Raw genomic sequence first — 18,082 nt, forward strand, 5'->3', positions numbered from 1 at the left:
CCAGGTTAAGACTTTAATTTCATTACACTCAACGCTCTCTGAGGGAACAGTAGCAACATCCTATCTTTCACGCTGAAGTCTTGGCTTTGGGGTTTTTTTTGGTCCAGGGCAACCTTTTGTAGCACATCTACGTCCAAAAGACAAAGTAAAGAAAACTCAGGATTCTTCACATAGTTGCGTACTAGATGAGCAACACGAACACAGCGTAATTAACTGCTGCAAGACTCTTCCTTGCTGGACAAGTAAGTGGGTTACATAAGCTTTGAATTTTTAAAAATATGAACAAACACACTATCTTACCATCAGATATGTGAGCCTTAGGCCTTAGAACAATGGGGTATTTTTAAAAAGAATTTCAAATGCTCCGCATGATATTGCTTTATAAAAGATAATGCCCTCATTTTACTTCCTGCTTTGCAGCAACAAAAATTTCTGTGTTATTTACAAGCTGATAATATAAGAGTGGTTGCTTGTATATAGTATTTAGGAACTGTTTTTATAAAAATACAAGGGATTAAAAAGGCAAGTTGGTATTTTTTTTTTTAAAGTGCACATGTAAAATGTAGAGAAATAACAAGTATTTAAAGAAACAGAGGTATTCCATTAGAAAGTAAGAAATACTTTTCTCAGCAGTTTCATTTTTCAGCTCTGTTTCCAACTCAAACATTACATCTTCATACTACAACAAAGACACATGGAAGTGAGTGAGTAGAAATCCATTTCAAAAGTGAAACTATCTTGGCTGTTTTTACTATTTGAGGAAAAAGGTTTTCAAATGCCTGTTCTGTACGTCTTGGCAGTTAAAATTATTTGTTAAACTTTGAAATCCTGTAATTAATTTATTTTTCAACTGAGTCAATTACAGGCAACCTAGTCAGAGAAATTTACTTTGAATAAAAAAGGATGCTGTCGAACATAGCAATTTCCCTTCAGAATTCTCCATAAGGGTGACAGTTGTCTTACGTTTGTGCTTCTAAAATGCCTTCCACAATGGGGTGCTGACCCATAACAAGGAACACGGGCATTATCACAATACAAATAAAGGCATGACTAACTGCTGGGTACAAAGACAGAAGTAAAGTAGTTAATGTTCTCAAGCTAGGGTTTGATATGGAACCGAGAACACTGCCTGTATGCGTATCAAGACAAGAATAAAAAACATACAAAAGAAAGAAGCAACTCACATATATTCCTTCATGATACATATATCTACTAAATTTCTCCACGAAACTGTTACACATGATCTCTTTCAAGACTGTTGTGAACAAACACATACAGAAATTACATACATTGTAGACTTAACTATAAGAATTCAATAAACAAAACAGTTAAGAAACAAAGAGGTTCCAGCAGCAATGTCTGCAGTATCAAACACACCTACAAAAAGTTTCTAAAGGGCAACATCAAACACCAGAATGCAACATCTCACGGAAGTTTTTTCTTCACGCACTAGTATTAACTTAAATTTATGCAGCACTATCCCCAGTTGAACCGTAGAAGCTGACTCTTTTCTAGATTACATTTAATAACTGAGCCTCAGACCGACCCAGGTGAAGTACTGACAATCGTGTAATACAGCTCAACCAGCTAACTCAGCCACAATTTCTTCAATGTATGTAGAAACATATGGTATGTTGGTTGGTTTTTTGCAAGCATCAGCCCCATGATTTCCAGCATGATTCTTTGATTAGTAAAAAACTTAAAGAAGCTGTTGGATTGAAACTGAAGTGTCAAAATAGGTCAAAATTATAATTCCTTAGTTCTCCATGGGGAAATTCCCAGGATTGCTAGGATGCTCATGCCAACTCAAAAATCACATTGATCAGAAAACATACAACATTAACCATTCAATTTTTGCCTAGGAAAAAACTCTTTCTGTGGCTACAGTAGAATTCATTCCAGTAGCTGCAACAGGAAGCCAAAGACCCAGACCAAGAGCTGACAGCCTCACTACATTTCTTCTCTCCTGTTATCACGTACAGGAGCTGCCTGTACTGGACATTGGTGGTAACATGGTTAGAAGTTTCAGATGTGCCCAGGAGTTTCTGCCATTAAGAACATATTATCTTATGTATCTTTCATATCAAGGCGCAGGAGAAAGAGGCAAACACTGCTGGTTTGAAAAAAAGATCTATTAGGGATCCAAACAAGAGCACTTCCCAAGCTTTGCAAAATTAGCGAGCATAGGGGCCAACTTCAGTAACACTTAACTTACTCATGCACTGGCTTGGTTAACAGGAAAATGTCCCATATCAGCTTTTAAAAACAGGGCACAGGAATTATTACTCACAGTGTTATAAGGGCTTTTACAAGTTTTTCTTCACACTTGAAGAAAGTCGAAGCAGTTTAACTGCCTGAAGTTTATGTTCCCCTCCCCCTAAAGGGACTAAACTACGCTCGCATTTTAAAAAATGGTGATACACAGGAGAAAAAAAAAAAAAACAAAACACAGATGATAGAATCTCCCTTTTATGAGGCACATACATTGTTCAAATATTGCCTGAGAACAGTGTGATAGAGATGTTTTCTATGAAGCAGAACCTATTAGCAACAACTTAAGAGTTGTTGATATATAGTTATTCCAGCACATTTTTTTGTAATAAACTATTTAAATTAATAAGCCACTTTCATACTATTTCACCATCTTTCAAACTTTTGTAACAATGTTTGGAAAAACAAATATTATTCATTGAAAAGTCATAAGAATCATCAGCCATGCATACAACATTTGGTCACTTTATATTAAGAGTCCATGTATTAATGTATTCATGACTTATAAAAGGTAGAGGCTTTCACAAATCATTAACCTACATTATTAACTGTTACAGCATCCAACAGCTTGTTCATGGTAATAGCATGTACCTACCTATTCTACCTTGTATTACCATGGTCACACCCCTCTGTAACATGCCCATAATGCATTTCTAACTTGCAACAGTTCATAAATGATTTATAAAGAAATCTTAAAATGAAATACGCCCCTGTACCCCTGTATCTTTTTTTAAGAAAAAAAACATCTGGGCTCTTAAGACACAATATGCGAAAGCACAAGGCAAAGATGAAAACAAGATACATCCAATTTTAAGATGATAGATGAAGAAAAAGGGCTTGTGTTCTTTTTAAAAATATATATACACAAAGTATTGATTACTCTCAATATAACCTAACATTGCAACAGTATGATCAAGAGCATAATTTTATGTAGTTTTAAATAAAGAAGGGCACCTGGAAAAGTGGCAGTTTATGTATACTTAACTGAATTGCAAAATGAACGTAAGCATAGAATTAACCTTTCAATCAGTGTAATCGCTTACCAATTTCAGCAGGTAGTTGCTTGATTTTGTTCTCTCGTATGCTAAGCATGGTGAGTTTTGACAAGTTTTTGATATCCTTTTCCACAGTAGTTATACGATTAAAGCGTAGGTACAGAGTGGCGAGAGAGCTTAGCCTATACACCACCGAAGGGATTTCTCTAAGTTTGTTATGCCGCAGGTCAAGCATGCGCAGTTTCTTCAAGTTATCAAGAGAGTCAGGCAAACTGGTAAGAGAGTTTTCACTCAGGGCCAGTGTCATCAGGTTCACAAGACAGCCCACCTCTGCTGGTAGGGACTGCAGTTTGTTACTGTATAAATAAAGTTCTGTTAACTGTGTTAGCTCTTTGATAGCTGATGGAAGCATGTGTATAGACCTCTTGGACAAGTCCAAGCGCATTGAATTCTCTTCCCGGCATTTATTTAGCTCTTTGATCACTTCAGCATTGCTGGATTTTTTGCGGGTACCTGTGGCTGGATTAGGTCTTTTTATAGTATTGTCCACTGAAAAAGCTACCCCAGGCTGCGTGCTACTGGAGTCCTTCTTTCCATCTTTGGCATCTTTCCCTTTGGTCTTAGGCTCCTTTTCTTTGCTCTCTTTCCCAAATCCTCCAGAGGCTTTGGCCTCCTTCTCCCTTTCTTTTGACGATGGGACTTTTGGATCCTTCTCTTTACAGTCCTTTTCTTTTCCTAGATTACTACTCATGGTGACTCAACGTTTCGCAAGCACCACATGAAATCCGTTTCTGAAGTTCACAAGAGCAATTCACTGCTGAGGCAACAAGGATCCTTAAAACATGCAAGCGTTGAACCAAGGGAGAAGCTTCAGAGGTGTGATACCCATTTGCTACATATTGGTTCTGAAGGCACTCTTTCCTAATCCTGGTATCAAGAGATTGAGCTGTAGAGATTAGAAGGTCAAATGCTCCGTATTAGTATTTCTGTAACAGAGAGAAGAGAAGCCAAAGTTAGCGTAAATATAAAACTTAACTTCCAGTTAAATGTTGAAGCCTGCGCTCACTAATTCAGGTTAATGATTTGTCCTTCTCTTCAAATGTCAATGAAAAACCCACTGCTAAAACAGAAATACTACACATATTGCTCAGAAGAGCCACTGTGGTAGAAGAGCTATACTAATTAGCATACATGAGGAAAGAAAAATTACAATTCTTAAACATAATACTGCCTTCAGTACTACATTTGAGTCACCATCTTACTTCTTAGATAGTTCTTAGCATAACACTGGTCATCAACATGAATATTCTCTCTCTCCTCCATGCCCAATCAGTCAATAAAGATCTGCTACAATTTTATGTGCCTGCCTCTTCAAACAAATCTGTACAGACTTATTCTTTCAGCACATGAGTCTCAATTCAATCTACAGTGAAAATTAATACACTACTGTAACACGAACATTTCGCCTCGAGATCTCCTTTCTGACCAGCTCTGAACCGCACGTCTCTGCTTTTAACATGAAACAGAATGTTGTCAGCAGCTTCACATGCTTTGAAGATGCAAACACGAGAATTTTTAAAATAAACCTATCAAAAAGTCAACTGAAAGCCCAGAAGAAATAATAAATTAAGCTTCAAGACAAGGAAAATTATGAAGGGATTTCTCATGAGAGTAGGATATAACATATCTTTAGATAGTATCTTGAATTTCCCCCCCTCAACGACTATAATGCAGCCTAATAAGTGAACAGATGTCTGAAACCTAAAGAGCCCCATTTACATTTTTACAAAATCATCACGCATCATAGAAAATAGCTTTGCTTCATGTTTCAATTCAAAACACATGACATCCCTCAAAACTTCATGATTCTGAATACTCTGGAGAGATTTTTGAATGTATCTTTATGGAAGAAAATAAACAGTCAATGGCAACAACAATTTCGTGTCTCCGTGTTAGTCCACCTTTTAGCCTAGAATCAACTTCCTCTTGTTATGCAGCATTCACCGATGAAGACAGTTTGTATCTCAGAAGAGTACCTTATTTCCCCAACCACCTGACCTACACTTAAAACCTCCATGGAAGCTGCGTCACTGTCCCAGCATTCTATCTTCTGCACAAGTTCATAAAGCTCATAATCAAAATCAATTAAATAATATTTTGCATACTTAAGCCATCAACGAGTACTAAAAATACAAACATTTTTTGCAAAGCTCAAGTAACTATTTTTATTTGCACATTTATGCTATGTATGCTTGCCTTCAAGTATAAACATGTGCTCAGAGAACACAAAGGAGCACACTTTGCTCAATATATTAATTCACATTAAAAAAAAAAAAAAAACAAACAGTAAAGAAAACTCTATTAAAAGGACAGCAAGAAGGGCAAGCCACCTTACCTCGGCTGCAAATCAAGCTGTTTAGTAACAAAGCTCAAAAGAGAACCTCTCCCAGGAGGTGGCTTCCAGTCCTTCACTCTGATTCATTACTGCTGCAGTATCACAAAATGTGTTCTACAAGCCCCATAATATCAAAAAACCCTATTGCCTCCAGTTACCGTGTTCTGGACAACTCTGTTGCAAAGGACCATGGCCATTTGCTAGCAGCAGCAAGTAACAACAGCTTTTAACTTGGAAATTTTCTCCAACACAGAGTTCTCTAAAGCAGCACAAGGCAGTTCCTTACTGCATCCTGAAGATTTCCACACAGCTTTTACACCATCCATTAACCTGACCTATCCTCAAGATTACCAACCTCACTACATTATATTTTAAAGCTTGCGCTCAGCACTGTATAATCTACACGCTTGTAAAACTCTAACAATAGGAAATGTAATGACTCCAAATGCAAAAATGCAGCTGACTAAAGGGTGGGAGCCTGAAATGCCTGACAACTTGTTTTCAGTATAAAAAGTAACACAAAGAATCAAGTACTAACACAGTTTCTAAATTCTGATAAAACCCAAAAAACCCAGCCATGCAGCAGTGCCAGACAGCTACTGCTCCACGTGAAGCCCCCGAAGTGCAAAATACTCAAAGGGCTGCTGCTCTCATGAGCTTTCAACTTAATCAAATTTAGGACCTGCCAAGAGATTTGTTTCATGCACTGCAGCTGAAGGAGGTTTTGAAAGAGCCTCAGAAAGGAAAGACGGCTAGAGATTAGTACTGCTGAAAGCAGCTCGGTAGTGCAAATGCTCCAAATAATCTGCACGCATTTCACTGTCTTCGTTAGCAATTACTTTAATTGTACCTAAAAAAAAAAAGGGGGGGGGGGGACACCACAAAAAGAAAGGGGAAACGGGGATGACCTCCCTGTTTCAATATGGCAGTTTAACATTTCGTTTTCTCTTAAGGAACAAGAATCTTTTGCCTATACAAAAGGATAAAAATTGAAAAGTCATTAAAAACGTCATCTGAAACACACAAAGAAAATTCAGAGCAATACAATGGGTCATGAACAAGGACTTCAACATCGCCTCACAGTTGAAGATGTTAAGAGGCAGTCAACTCGCAGGCGAGCCACAGGCAGCCGTGGGTTTCTAACACATGGGAACCGGAGCCAAGCTCGCAGCGCAGCGGGCCTTCAAAATATACTCCCTGCTCAGAGTGACAAAAGGCTAGCAGTTAAATATACTGCACCTATGTCATTTTTATCTCTTTACTGAGGATTTTAATTACTGCCTGAAACTGCAAAATGCATTTAAAATAGTTTGAAAAGGTTTAGCCTCTTTCTTTCCAAATAGAGTAACTCTCCAATACCTAGAACAACTACAAGTAGCACTTTTATGAAGAAAAAGCTTATGATGAGACATTTACCAGCTGAAACAACAAAAGCCAATGCAGGAGGATTCACATCAAAGAAAATGCCTCGACTGGAACAGCCTCACTTCTTCAGAGTCCGAGATACCCCTAAGACACCAGTATCTCCCTTTTCCCCTGCCCGCTCACCAGGGCTGGGATTCCTGACAGCAGAAGGTCCCGCCACCCTGCAGAGTGGTGATGCACAGCAGGTACCAGCCAGGTCTCACCCAGTTACTCCGTGAAGCAGTAAACTCCTCTGCCACAAGGCAACACTTGTGTCCTGATGATTCCCATTGCTCTTGACATCCCTGCAACCTTTCTTCCCCTCTTTTTATTTCAGGGGGTAAAGTCCCAGTGAGTACAAGAGCCAGAGCAGAACTGTAATTCATGGCACAACCCCGTCTCTTCTTAAAATCCTCAGTCATCATACATCACTAACTTCCACAAGTGAAAGATGTCCAAGCAAGAAGTCTTCCTAGCTAACTAATGCTGACTTACCCACCAAATTGGCCAAATCTGTGAACAACTGTTCTAGGCTGTCCTGTAAGTACAGTATGACAGTCTTGTATCATAACGCAGAAGCAGCATAGGACCTAAACTCATTTCTAGCATTTTATAACTTTTAATACTTACCGCTGCAACCTATCTAAAATTATTTTTAGCATTTTTGCATGCAATATAAACAAGAATACATATTCGATGCTGTATGCTTTCAGTTAGTAGAACTAAAATCTTGCCATTTCATACATTGATGACTGAGTTGAGACGAAACTCAAAATGCAACTACAGTCAGAAGTCCTTAATCCTACCAACATGTATACAAATGAAATGCTCAACTTCACATAAGCAGCTCTACAGAACCTTGTTTTCTACTGCAGATCGTTCAAGCTGATGGGTTTACTCACATACATCAAGTTAAGCATGTATGTAAACTTTTGGTGGACATGAGCATAATTATATATACTACAGAGGAAGCTAAATATGTTTCAAAAGGTTATTCATATTTGTCAAGCCCTTTTGGTTAAAGGACAAGAGTCACCATCAATTCTAAACTACAGTCAAACAAGCATTCATTGTATCTCAAAAGGAGCGCTTCTTTTACAGATATTTTTAGCAAAAGGAAACTCAGTGAAATTAGCCAGTTCTGCCAACTGCTTCCATTTTCCAATGCTGTTCAGACTGGCTTCCTGTCAATATTAATTGACATAAAACCATTTAACTATTATGTGCTGGTGAATTTGGAAAATCAAATAAGGCTCTTGCTTGGTGCAGCATATGAAGGAAAATAAACTTCTAGCAAAGTTAAGGAAAATAATCTCTTCCCTGTTCTGAATATGTTTTGGGGTGTTTTTTTTGTTTTGGTTTGGTGGTTTTTTTTTTTTTTTTTTTTAAGTAAAATATTTGTAAATAGCTATAAATAACCAGCAGAGGTTTTTTTCACTCCTCCTGATGTCTGGTGAACATAATCCAGATGTATTTACTTTTTTCTGCTCACTGTAACTAACAAAACATAAACAACTTCAGCCTAAACTGTATCACCTTCCTTAGCTGCCTGAAAAAGAATGACATCAACCTTGTGTATTTTACTGGTTTTTTTTTTTAATATGTACAAGTAATTGAAAAGAGATTTCAGTTACTCTGAACAACATAACCCAAAACATTTATGCAATAAATGTTTTATAAAAAACGTGGTAATGTAGGAATAGTCATATCTGCGTTTCTAGGAATAATACTAAACTAATCACCTGCAACTTGGTAATATAAATACTGATGCTTCCTGGTCATTATCTAATACAATATGAGGCTTGAGATAAAGGATTTCACCCAGCTGCCATTCAAAGAAGGCTGTAAAAGACTTAACTGTCTCCTACCCACTACTGCAGAGCAACTTTACTACGCCCCCCCAAAAAATAATCCACTTCCAATATTACTTCACGGCTTAGTAAAGGTTTCCCCCAATTACACCTTTTAATCTGATTTTATATGAATAAACTCTCGAGCAGTTTGCATGCAGCTCCCTAATGAAATGCCACATCAGGCGACTGGCAGCAGGGCTGCACTGGTGCCAGGGTGACCAAACCCCAGGTGCCAGAGGGGGCCAGCTAGCAGGAATGGCCAAAGCTCACCTTGCTGATGGCACCAAGGTCCCACTACAAGTCTCACTGCTCCCGCCCCGGGGCGGTGGGACCACTCCAGAAGAGGCTATCCCTGCAAGAGAGTTACTCTCAGCAGTCCCTCAGTTCTCAAAGGTTGCATTACGTGTCTTGTGACTTGCAAGTATATGAAAGTTTCCTGTATGTTCAGAGATGGCTTGAAGAAAACTCATTAATTGAAATACTTCTCCCACTGCTGAAATATTTCCCTCTCAAGTGATGAGGCTAACTAACCGCAGTCATTTCTGCCAAAGGAGCATCATCATGGCACATCATCTTACAAAATGGTCACTTCACAGCTTCGCTTAAACTCTTACGGGTTCCTGTTCTGTGTTTCAGTAGACAAAACAGGCACTTTAAATCATAAACATTTCTAATACTCTGAGCATGTGCTATCTAAGGCATCATTTTCACTGAAGCCTAATACATTACACTCAAATAAAACAGAATTTTACCTCTTCTGTAATGTAGCAGGAAACCTACGGGCCTGCATTTGAAAGGAAAATTCCTTACTACAAGTATAATTTTATATCATGGAATAGGAATGTTTTTTCTCTTCGTTCTGTGTTTGTACTAAACAACCCAAAGGGCACACACCATGGCTTGGGCTTTTCAACCCAAGTAACAGAAAAGGATCATTCCAAATATTAAACACACCGAAGAAATAAGGAATCAGCTCATACTTGACACTCCGGAGTAAGCAGACAATGATTCCACTACATAATAAAATGTTTTGAGCAATTCTGATCTAGGAAATTCAGATTAGTCGGACCTAAGTGGCTTTTAACAACAAGGCAGAGTTCAAATGCCATCTAATAATTGTAGCAACATTTGTTCACAAACAAACAGAAAAAAAATCTACCTTCTTAAAAGTATTTACCTTTTACTTAGAATAGCATGGGATATTATCAAAAACATTTCATATTCCACTACACCACAAATACGAACAAATCAATAAGCAATGGATGAAATTTAAAGTTTAGCCCAAACAGCTACAACAACTTTCCACTCTCAATACCACATATGCAAAAAAAACAGTCACCACTTTCATTTCAAAACCCAAATAGCTGAAGCCAACGAGTCGCTTGCAAACAAAGCACATTCTCTCCTACAATTTACTAGCTTCAAACATCTGACCTACAGAGTTTTCATCTGCGTAAGTGCATTTGAGCTTCTGCCGCTGCAGCCACCACAGACCAGCTGGGAGCAAAGTGCTGAATCAGTCAGCAGGCGGTTGCACGACTCCTCTGAACACAAAACCTCATTCAGAGGTATGGAGACAGCACGGGAACAACCAGCACCACCATAGATCAAAAACACCACCTAATTTATCTCGACAAAAGTAGTGCTCCTGAAACACGCCAGCTAGACAACTTTCCCTTCTTTGGGAAGAAAACTCCTTTATTTCAGAGTACAGGACAGTCGATGGCAGCAGCATAGTACTGTAATGGTTCTTAGTGCCAGCTGTGATGGCTGGCTTGTTCAACAGAGAAGACTGACCATTAAATTCATCTCGGTCCTGTAAATGAACGGCCAGCAGATGGTAGTTTACAGACTACCAACCTAGCCTGATTTCCATATGTCTGGATGTGACCCCACTTTCCCCCCTAATCCGCTCTCGCACTGAGCGAGCAGCTTGTGTCCTCCCTGCACACACAGCCCAAGGTGGTGGACAGCGAGGAGGCCTGGACCCTGACAGCACACTAAGCCCTTTAGGATATCTTCATCTGCCAAAGGACAGCAGCCAAGACCATTCCTTGCCTGCTTGCTGCTTCCACGGCTGCAGAACAGCTCAGCATAAGCCAGTCTCCCATTTGAGCAGAACCTGTAGGTTGAGGGAACAATTGAACAAACATCAGACCAAGGAGGCAACAACTAGACCATTTTTGAAGGCTTGCTTATGCTTTACTTGTGGTTCCTTAAATCTTCAGACATATCTGTAACTGTAGGCACCTAATTACAAACGTAGGTGCAATTCAAGCTGAAGTTACTATAAATAAGCAAATCAGTTTCAAGAGGTGTTTGGAGGTTGATCACTTTGTGCTTGCAGAAACAAGCATATCTCCCAGGACATCCCATCCCGGCATCTGACACAAACCTGCCCTTCCATGGCAAACACAGGAGCACGTGGACGTTGCTGCCAGTTTCGAAGTTTTCGAATCCATCTTTTCATTCACTGGTCACCAGATCTGCTGCTCTCTGGAAGTCCTTCATTGCACTAAATGCCAGGTCGCATACCAAAGTTCAGATCTACCATGACAAAAAGGCTCCATGCTAGCAGACAGAAAGTCACCTACGCTGTAAGTTCCTAGGAGGTAGAAATCTTTTGTGCCCTGCCTTTGAACTCATCTAGCGAGTACAAAAATATACATACTGTGATTCATTCTATGCACTCCAACATTATTTTTATAAAACATTTTCTCTTTTTCTCCTTTACTGGAAAAAAAAACACTAGTTTTTGGCCAAGTTATAAAATACCATTTCATGTTTTTGTAGAAATAGACTCTAAGAGCAAGTACAAAGAATTCTGCTAACTCCATGCGGCAGCTTATTTTAATATGTTAAAAGATACTTTCTGCATGTGTGGTCCCCCAGCATGTACCTTTTGGGCTGCATGTCTCCGTTTCCATGGTAACTCGTTGTATCAGCAGGCTGTGTAATCCTGCATAATACATGAAATTTGAAAATCGTAACTTGCTAGATGAAACAAGTTTCCCAGTCTTAGTACATGTTCTAATAACTAGATAAGCCTAAAAAAGGGTTATTCTAAATGGACATTAGTCTAGCAAAATCCAGTTAGCTCATTTTTGTGATTATACAAATTCTGCATCTATAGTGGCATCCAACCTTCCACCAGAGCAAGTGTTCCCAATCTACCTGGTACCCTTCTTTGAATAAAGATCATCCTGCTGTAGCAAAAACTTACTTTTCACTATAAAAAAAAACTTCACTATTACCACTCCGCAGAGCAGCCAGGCGCTACCATTCAGATCCCTCAACAGTTCCTATAAACAAAGGAAACAGCCTGCCACACACAGCTTTGTTACAAATTTGATAGATAATGTCATTGGTCCCACCAAAAGTGATGATGCAAACTTTAAACCAGCATCAAATATTTTTCTTTTATTCATCATTTCCTCCGACCAAGAAAAACGACATATGAAAACAAAACCAACCAAACAGGAGACTAAAAAAGAATGATGCAAAGGAGAGAAAGTAAACACACAAAGCAACAATACAGTAATATATTACCTACCAATTATCTATATTATCAAAAACTTAAGTTATGTTGATCCTAAAGAAACTGGGACAAACCACATGCTAAATCCCATCTCAGCTAAATAAAACATTGCTCTATTACTATCTAGGGTAGCATCCAACCCTGGCTGCTACCAGCAACACAGAATTATTTGGCAAAAAAGCAAAAATAGTTTATTGTAGCATTTCCCTTTGTTTCTTTGTCTCCGAATTTGATGCAGTAAGTTTGCTTGTCTTCTTCAACATACTTTTATGTAATAATTATGACCATTTCATGAAGTTCAGTGCTCGATGACTCTCAGTCCCTTGAATTTTCTGACCATAATTAGTAACTGTGTAAGTCACAAGATCCCTTTGCAGTGGGTTACTATGCTAGGAAAAAAGCCTATCTAAAAATCAACTTAAAATGCACTTAAAACACAATTCTGAACATGAAAAAGAGCGATGACTCTTTACCTTCTATATTCTAACAGACAAAGCCACAATAACTACATATGGCAGCTTGGCACTGCACAGTATCTGGTCCCTGCTAAATGTTTTTTCTAGCTAAGATTATTTGCAGTTCTTGATCTTCAGCTGAGAAAAGCCTGGATATATTTGTTTTATTGAACACCTAGTTTAAATATAACAAACGCATAGAAAAGGATATATGCTATAACATTTACTTTCCAGTTAACATGGATGAGTTTGGAAGATACACAAGTCTCTGGTAAAAGTAAAAAAAAAAAAAACACACACACACATATTTACCCACAAGTTTCCAATTATAAATCTCCTCACTTTTAGAAGTCATTAACATATTTTGCATCTGACCTGATCTCAGAAAATAAATATCTCCTTGAACAGATCACCATTCTTCACAGAGAAAAGATAACCATAATCAGAATCAAATTTGCTCCAATTTAAGTGTATATTTCCGCTTCATTACAACTAAATTAAATAAAAAGAAAGTTTATTTGAAAACTGCACAATGATCAGCCGGAGTTGTTTTCTTCAGGATGGCATATTTTTCCAAAAGTTTACATTATATACTTAAATATTACAGGAAACCAAAACAAGTTTAGAATATTCTGAATGAAAAAAAAAAAAAAAAAAACCTACACATCTTCCCCCATTACTGCTTAACCAATGTTCTTCCACTGCGTTTTTTTGTTTGGTTTTGTAATCTGACCCTTTCAGATAAATGCATTTTACCTGGCAAAAGAGAAATTATTCAGGCCAGGTTAGTATATCGATAGAACAAGAGTACAAAGAAAGGGCTACATTTCAGATAACTGGATTTAAGTCAAAATACTCTCATCTCTTTTTCCCAGCAAACGTTTGCCTAAACATAATGTGATGGATCACTTCGGCCCTCCAAGTATTCTTATCCAGATGCAAGAACTACAAACTGCCAAAGATAAATGGCATTTTTTCCCCACAGTATGTGTGTCCAGCCCAGCTAAATTCTCATTATTAACCGCTACATGTTTTTCTAAGGTTAATTGCATTCTGCTTACCCAGATTCTCCCTGCAGTTTCAACTGGATTTTGCGTTATTCCCTCCCTGTCCTTGCCCTCTTGTGCCGCATTACTGTATGTGGTTAAACAGCTTCCACGTTCCAATGGACAGACCACCGTTCTGCACTGCTGCTTGAACTGATGCTCAACCACAGCTGGATAAGACGAAGCAGCTTAGAAACACCTTGGGGAACTTTGTAAATTAATGACACCATAGAAATGTTGGCTCGTTATACACCCTGCTAAGGTGATGAAGAGTAAGATTGCTCCCAAGCCTTTTTCAGAGCTTCCAGCTGTTTTCCCCCATCAGCAAAACAGAATTGAACACAGTGACAAAGCAAGGAAATACTATTTAAGCAAACAGATGCATATTCTAGGTGACTCAGGTAGCACTGTACACAGCTCTATACAGCCACCACTGTGTGGCAAAGGCTTCCTCAATCATGTTGAACGTTTTAAGATGTTAGTCCTCAAAGCTAATGTATACCAGCGCTTAGGGTTTTGGGGGGTTGCTTTGGGACTGGGGAGAGGGGCCTTGAGGGGACATGAGAATAGAGGAGAAAGGTATGATAATTTATTGGGTTCAGCTGTTTATAAGACAGAGCTGGTAAAAGCACGTTACTTCGTTCATGTCAAAGGTAATCCAAACACTGATTTTGGAAAAACCATGCTGTTTTTCTTTTAGATTAGGGACTTGAAATCTATTATGATGATGTCTGGTGCCACAGTGAATTTCACTCCTAGCCACTTTGAAATCTCGAGTAAGAAAACTGCAAGGAATTCCTCTGGCAACAAAGAGTCAAGTATTTCATAAACCCTGAGCCTGTTTCACCTCCTCAACTCCTACATGCCGACTTCCTTTGCTATAAGGCATTCCCACAGAGCAAGTCGAACCCACAGTGGCCGAACAGGCCTTTCCTATCTGGCTGAGACACCCTCCTACCGTCCTCCCCCTACCTTCCATGGGGTCACAGCGGCCACACAGAGGAGAAAAGCTCTTGCCTGAAGCACCAGCAAGATGAGAAATATGGGGAAGGGAGAAACGGGCAGGAGCTGGAAGAAGAACGGGGACGGGAGGCTGGCTGACATGGGTGGTGGGCAAGAGGCAGCTGGTAACAAACTCCACATGAGAGAATATCACAGATATAAAAATATTGAGACAGTTATCAGTCAAACACCACTCCTGCTCCTACACATTGCATGGAGAAGGGGTCTTAAAGGCGGCCAAGTATGTAGTAATTGGAGATTTATTAAACACAGCCTAACAAGCATAGTCACCTAAAACACTAGAAGCCATCTCATTCACACCTAATTTTGACTGCTTTATATTGCAAACTTAAAAATACTCTAAGAAGTTATGAAAATTATTTAGTTTTTACGTGTTTTTCCCCCAATCAACATTTAATGCATTAGCATTACAAAAAAAACCAAAGCTGACAACATTTGAATTTCTGGCAAATCATCCACGTTCTTAAAGCTCTGGGATTGTCACTAGAATCTGTCTTTCCCAGGATAGAAGATAAAGCTGAAATAAACACAGAAGAGAACTCAAGCTCTGTTTGCCTTCCTATGAAGAACCACCTAAAGTCCAGACCTGCCACAAATACTCCTTATGTTCATTCCTGCTGCCGAGGAGTCATAACCACACAACATCTTAAGCTCCAGCCTGACACCCAAAAGACTCCAAACAGCACTGAATACTATGCTGCTCATAACTAGGAGCCTGATTAAAAGACTATTTCACATATACTAACAATTCTGGAAAATGCATGATAAATTGGGTATCTTCACAGGAACAAGATGTTTTCCTTCAAAAGAAAGAAAAAAAAAAAAAAAAGAAAAGAGAAAACCACTGTGATCCACTCCAAGCAGATTCTTCAAAATCTGTTCGATGAGGCATCCTTTTTTTTTTTTTTCTAACAAACCAAAAGGTCTTCAGTGACATTTTTACTAGAAATAGTGAAAAACATGATTTCTGCTTGCCAAAAACCAACTGGATGATATGCTCTTTAGCATGTTTGAAAGGTTTGTGTATTGTAAAAGTAGAAGCTAGCAGCAATGTAAACCTGAAAAAAGTCATGGAAAAAACGTAAACACACAAATCGAATTAAACAATACTGTACAAGTATCATACAATAAGCCTTTTCCCTCATCCCTTTCTAACAAATGAAAAAATGAAATGAGATAATGGAAATCTCAAAAAATTGATGAAAAAGGAGGCTAGTTTAAAGCTACATGGAAGTTCATACCACCACCCTAGCAAAATAAAAAAAAAAACATTGTACTGTATGCCCATTTATAACAAATGACATTCTTGCACCTTATTGCCCTTCATTTTAGGCAAAAAACAGATGTCATTTATAAATGTCCAAGTAACTCAGCAAGGAATCATCCGATCTATTTGTGAACATTTAAAAGTTCTGGTAAGACAAATGACTAAGCAAAATGCAACCTTTACACTAGCTCAGGCACAAACAACATAGTGCCTCACCAGACCTGCTGGTCTCCAGATACTTGTACCTTGCAAAATCTGTACGTGTTAAATAAACGGACCAGAGGATTGCACTAGACAGTGCATGCTGAGAAGAGGTGATTCACTGCACTCTGATTGCCCGCATTGGCTCCTTTCTGACTTACACAGGGGTGAGGACTGCTCTCAGCTCCTTGCAGTGCGTCCCTATACCGCACCCAACCTCCACTGCACAGCTCCCCAAAGTGATGGAGCATGGATTTTCACTTTGATGCCCAGGGCAGGACATAGGTATTTCAACCGCCTGACACTTGCATGAGTAGTACAGGTTGAAGTAATTCAGATTAAAAGAGAATGAGCCCTTTTTCAAAACACGTGTAATCCAAAAAGTGTTAGACATATGCAGAAAGCATTCAGAAAAGGTATACAGACTCAGGAACCAACTAGAAGGACTAAAGAAATTTTAGTATTACAATATGCTGCAGAACAATGTGTTCAAAATCAGGGTACTATATTTATATACTAACAGTATGAGGATACAAGGAGAATATCTGAGAAAGTGACAAAAAAGCTCTTGAACAGAAGGAAAAAAAAGAAGAAACTGACACATTGAAGAGGTATCTGAACCTCTAAAAATAAATAAATAAAACTTAGTTTAACAAGGAAGTTGATTAACTAATTTTAACAAAGACTTGCTACCTATTTGTTCCTTTTTCACTCGACCCTCCTCAAAATAATGGGAAGGGAAGAAAAACCACAGAATGACACTTCCAAGGAAAACAGAAAGGATCAGAGAGAACAAATACAGTTACAGGTAAAAGACAGATGACAACCACCAGCATTTACCTGAAGCGAGACAGGAGTACTGGGTACAGACAGCAAGGAACTGCAAGTATGACAATGTGTCAGAGCAACAACCAAAGAGCAGCAGCAGACAGACAGGCAGGACAACAGAACTAGAGAAGGCATGGGGAGTGGGACCTGAACTGGTGTGTCCCCTACAATGGGGGGTGCACCAACACCACCTTCTCAGCATACATTCCCTATGCAGCAAGGCACAACATGCCAGCGCTGTATTCCACCACCCTGTCCCCAGCCTTTCTCCATCCCTCCCTTTGATGTGAGGCAAGAAACAAATTACATCAAGTCTTTTATTCCTATGCAGGGCTGAAGGATTAGCATGTGTCTGATGAAATCTTCTCCTCCCTACCAGCCTCCAGCTCCTGTGATTCTTGGACATAAGGTTGTGCAAACGGGGGCAGCTTCTCTCCCCCCATGATTCCTCCTTCTTCCTCTTCTTCTATTCTCTGACAATAATTCTTCAAACAGAAGGTGGAAAAGAAGCTGCGATCTGAAGCACTGTTCGCTTGTTCGTATTATGTGAATTCCTACCAAATCAAAAGCTTCCGTAATTCTTACACGGACAGTAACATAACTGGTCTGACAATTGTCAGTATTGGCTTAGTATTAAAGTATAATTAAATGCTACAAACGTATTTAAAATTTCTTTTTTTTTTTTAAAAAAATGAAGGTACACAAAATCATTTTATATTAAATTAGTATCTTATGGGGATCAAATTCAGACATGATGCAAACAAGGGAATTTTAACTTAAAATTATTCTTGCTTGCTAAGGCTAAA

At 38.8% G+C, this 18,082-nt stretch overlaps 1 protein-coding gene across 1 annotated transcript in view; it reads right to left on the reverse strand.

Annotated features, from left to right (window-relative positions):
- SHOC2 (SHOC2 leucine rich repeat scaffold protein) overlaps positions 1 to 4,136 on the reverse strand; it is a 40,495-nt gene extending 36,359 nt beyond the window's left edge. The window contains exon 1 of the mRNA XM_082486233.1: positions 3,315 to 4,136. Within this exon, the coding sequence (XP_082342359.1) occupies positions 3,315 to 4,017 (703 nt within the window). The 5' untranslated portion in view covers positions 4,018 to 4,136. The remainder of the gene's footprint in view (positions 1 to 3,314) is intronic.
- Positions 4,137 to 18,082: the final 13,946 nt, after the last annotated feature.

This window comes from Vanellus vanellus (assembly GCF_965231255.1).
Source record: "Vanellus vanellus genome assembly, chromosome: 7".
NCBI classification, from domain to species: Eukaryota; Metazoa; Chordata; class Aves; order Charadriiformes; family Charadriidae; genus Vanellus; species Vanellus vanellus.